General features: G+C 38.9%; 1 protein-coding gene across 1 annotated transcript in view; it reads right to left on the bottom strand.

Annotated features, from left to right (window-relative positions):
* TTC3 (tetratricopeptide repeat domain 3) overlaps nt 1-4285 on the bottom strand; it is a 158420-nt gene that overhangs the window by 122101 nt on the left and 32034 nt on the right. The window contains 1 exon segment of the mRNA XM_011987753.1: nt 1998-2089. Within this exon segment, the coding sequence (XP_011843143.1) occupies nt 1998-2089 (92 nt within the window).

Raw genomic sequence — 4285 nt, 5'->3', positions numbered from 1 at the left:
ACGTATTTTTTATTACACCGCACCCTCTTGTAGATTAGCAGGAGTGTGAACAGTGCCCATTTTCTGAGAGAACAATTTGGCAATATCTGTCAAAGTTAAAATCACACGTCCCCTTTGATACAGCAATCCCACTATAGAAACAACTTCTACACATTATTTACAAAGTATTTATTGTAAATATACATCAACAGGTGCACAAAGGTGCATGTGCAAGGATGTTTGAAGTACCATATGATTTATCCCTCTCAAAGGAAAGAAAGAAGAAAAAGAGAGAGATGGAGAGAGGGAAAGAAAGTGAGGGAGTAAAAGAGGAAGGAAGAGCCTAAATGCACAAAAATAGGGGATACGGCTATATTACAAAATACTGTGCAGCAAATGAAGAATGGAAGAGCTCTGTGTTCTGAACATGGGAAGAAACACAAGATATTTTGTAAAAGACAAAAAAGCAAGCTGTAGGTCAGAGTCATTCTAATAACAATGAAAATGATGGTGACAGCAATAATGACAGCTGAAGTACACTGAAGATTTACTATGTTCCAGGGCTCTAAGTGTTTTATGTGGTTATCCCATTTAATGATGAAATAGTCCCATATGGTAGATATTATTAAATAAGGAGTGTTCAGTTTGAAAAGAGAAACAGAATATCAGAAAAATAAATTTTTTTTTTAATAAAACAGGTTAAAATTACAATCCTGCATTCAAAAAATGACCATGTATTAAGCTCTGGTTTCTTTAGGGGTACAGGGGAAGGCAGGGAAGAAGACTCATGATTTTTCTATCAAATAATAGAAAAACATAATAATATGCTATATCCTTGCTTTGTATTTAATTTTTGTAGCAGCATCCAAAAATGGCCATTTTTGAAAAGAAATGAGATTTCACTGACTTTTTTTAGTGTTTTGATATTCAAATAATTCTCCCTGAAGCATCTATTATGGATTCAGGTTAAGAAATGGAGAAGAAATTGAAAACCAGTGTATTGTGGCAGACATGGCTTTGCTATTTCTCCAACATCACTTTCATTCACTTCAAAAACTTCTGTATTAAAAGATTTACAATTTCACATTGTAATCAATTTATATCTTGTTGGCAATGGGGTATTAACTATAAAGATAGGAGGCAAGGCCAGGCACACGCCTGGAATGCCAGCACTCTGGGAGGCCAAGGCAGAAGGATCACTTGAGGCCAGGAATTCAAGACCAGCCTGGGCAACAGAGCAAGACCCTGTCTCTAAAAAAAATTTATTTTTAATTACCCAGGCATGGTGACATGCACCATAGTAGCAGTAGTAGTCCCGGCTACTTGGGAGCTGAGGCAGAAAAATCACTAGAGCCCAGGAGTTCAAGGCTGCAGTGAGCTAGGGTCACACTACTGCACCACAGCCTAAGTGATAGAGCAAGACCCTATCTCAAAAAAAAAAAAAAAAAAAGATAGCAGGCAATTAATTACAGTTAATTTTCATGGGGATGTTTGATAGAATTCATTTTATAAGTAGTCAGAATTCATTAGGAAGTATTTTCCTCTAACGATAATTACTCAAAAGGGTATCTGAAATATGCATACCCATGGCTGTATATGCAGAGTAACTTTCCCAATAGTCATGAAACTGTTAACAGTGCATTCCTAGAGGCCCTAGGGAAGGGACTGCAGGAGGGGTCAAATGAGGTGAGCAAGGAAGGAGGTTTCATGTGCATCTTATATCTCTCTCAATGCTTTTTCCTTTTAGCGTACATATTCTGGAATTTAAAAAATTAATATGGACATATTAAATATTACATGACTTTCAGAAGTCAACATATTAATATCCAGGATTAATAATCCTTTAGCCAAAAATTATCATTTCCTAAAGATATGCTTTTGATATTTGAAAGGGATTTTGGTACTCATCATATTACATACATTAAAGTAGCTAACACTCAAAAAACAATCTTTTTTTTCCTTTTACTTGGGGAGAGTACGCTAGGGGGAAAAAAACACACCTTAGAGAAAAAACATACCTGAACTTCTCTGATTCATTGTTTCGAGATTTTTGTTTTCCTTTATGTTTTGGAGGCTGACCTGTGAACATAAAAGTATTTGTTCCTGAAATCTGTACATAAAAATCTATAAGCCTGGGAGTAAAACTATTTTTAAAACATAAACTGGAGTAAGAAAACAGAAGCGGCAATATGGTATGTGAGTATAACTACAAAATGGCAAGCCAAAAAAGAAGCTACTGATGATATTTTTCTATACATAATAAATTATTAAATATAATCAATTATTAAAGATCAATTATAATAGTGATCATTATTATAATTTAGGTCTACCATAGATACAGAGAGATACAGGAGGTAACTCCTGTTCTCAGATAGTTTACAATCAGATGGGGTGAAAAGACACATCACTTCAGTAGTTAACAATCATCCTTAAGAAGAAAAGAAAGTACTGTGTTGTTACTGACATGTTAATTGCATAGTCAGTAATACCTCTCACAGCTTACAAAAGGGAAAAATCACTTAAGCTGGAGTGGTTGAGAAAAATGTTAGTGAGGATATAGCATTTGTGTTTGGTTTTGAGGAAGAAGTACGATTTGGATAGAATGGCCTGAACCCAAGAGCAGAGTTCATTTCAGAAGCACTAAGTAAACCTGTGTGATTTCAAGACCTCAAAAAGGGTGGAAGGCTGGAAAAGGGCTGCTAAGGCAGGCTGAGGTGAATGTTTACAGACCCTTGGCTTCAGATGCAGCTCTGTGAGCCCAGCTTTATTCTGCTGGCAGGAATAGGAAACCATTGCATATTTTTGGGCAGGGAGAGCCCTGCTCGGAGCTGTGTAGAAGAACTGGTACGGCAGGAGGAGCAGGGTGCATCTGATGAAGGTTTAAGGGGAGGGCACAGAGACAAGTCAGAGCCAATGTAATAAGGACGGAATGAGCCTGGGCTTTGGTGGCCTCAGAAAACAAAAGCAGCTTTTGGAAAGGCAGAAGAATTCTAGTTTGATTTCCATTCTGTGACCTTGGACAAAACTACTTAACCTTAACCCTGGAACCTCAATTTCTTCCCCTGTATGTAAATGCTGAAGGGTAGACAGAATTTATTTAATTAAATGATAATAATGGCCTGAAAAATATCAAGACATTAAAAGCTATCTTCCAAAAAAAAAGTTTTATCCTCAAAGATGTTTCATATGCTGTTGGAATTGCATCAGGTAGGACAACTGCCTGAGTTTCCCCTCCCTGTCATGACGCTAATGTGCTAACCAAATGGAAATGCTCGTTATTAAGTAGCTATATCTATGGAACTGAGCCTGAGCAAACATGAAGCTGCAGGTCGCAAAAAATAGAAATGGCTGCTAGAAGCAAAACGATGGAAAGAAAAACCAACCACCCAACAAACAAGAGAAGGGAAAAGAGAGGATCGTTAACTTAAAAATCAACAATCTCACCTTAAGAATCCTGGGACGAACACTTTCAGGCTTGAGGTCAGTCACTGTTGTGCGTGACCACAACCTTAAGTCATCAAGAAAACCTGTATTTTCCTAAATCTCGTGTTAAAAGGCAGGGAAGCATGTAATACACTTTAGAAAGATTTTCTTCAAACTCTGGTGGTATTAAGATTCAGAAATGAATGAAGCACAAAAATATTCACTTCTCCAGAACCTTCATCTCCAAATGATGCCAAGTAATGAGGTTCTGCGGTATCTGTGTTTACTAGATACGTAAATAAATACATGCACTGAGCACACACAACTTAAAACAAATGAGACTTAGCCTACAGCACTGTTATGGTCTGGACATCTGTGTCCCTCACAAGATTCACATGTTGAAATCCAAATCCTCAAGGCCACGGTAATAGGAGGTGGAACCTTTGGGAGGAATTAGGTCATGAGGCTGTCCCCTCATGCATGGGATTAGTGCCCTTATAAGAAGACACCTCAGGCTGGGCGTGGTGGCACACGCCTGCAATCCCAGCACTTTGGGAGGCTAAGGCGGGAGGACTGCTTGAAGCCAAGATTTCGACACCAGCCTGGCCAGCGCGGCAAAACCCTGTCTCTACTAAAAATACAAAAATTAGCCTGGCGTGGTAGTGCATGCCTGTAATCCCAGCTACTCGGGAGGCTGAGGCAGGAGAATTGCTTGAACCCATGAGGCGGAGGTTGCAGCTAGCCCAGATCATGCCACTGCACTCCAGCCTGGGCAACAGAGCAAGACTCTGTCTCAAAAAAAAGAAAACGAAAAGAGACCCCAGAGGGCTGTCTTGCTCCCTTCTACTACATGAGGACACGGCAAAAAGATGGCCATCTATGA

This window comes from Mandrillus leucophaeus, unplaced genomic scaffold, assembly GCF_000951045.1.
Source record: "Mandrillus leucophaeus isolate KB7577 unplaced genomic scaffold, Mleu.le_1.0 Scaffold315, whole genome shotgun sequence".
Lineage (NCBI taxonomy): Eukaryota > Metazoa > Chordata > Mammalia > Primates > Cercopithecidae > Mandrillus > Mandrillus leucophaeus.
Note: the sequence above shows the minus strand (reverse complement) of the source record. Positions and strands in the feature narration are given on the sequence as shown.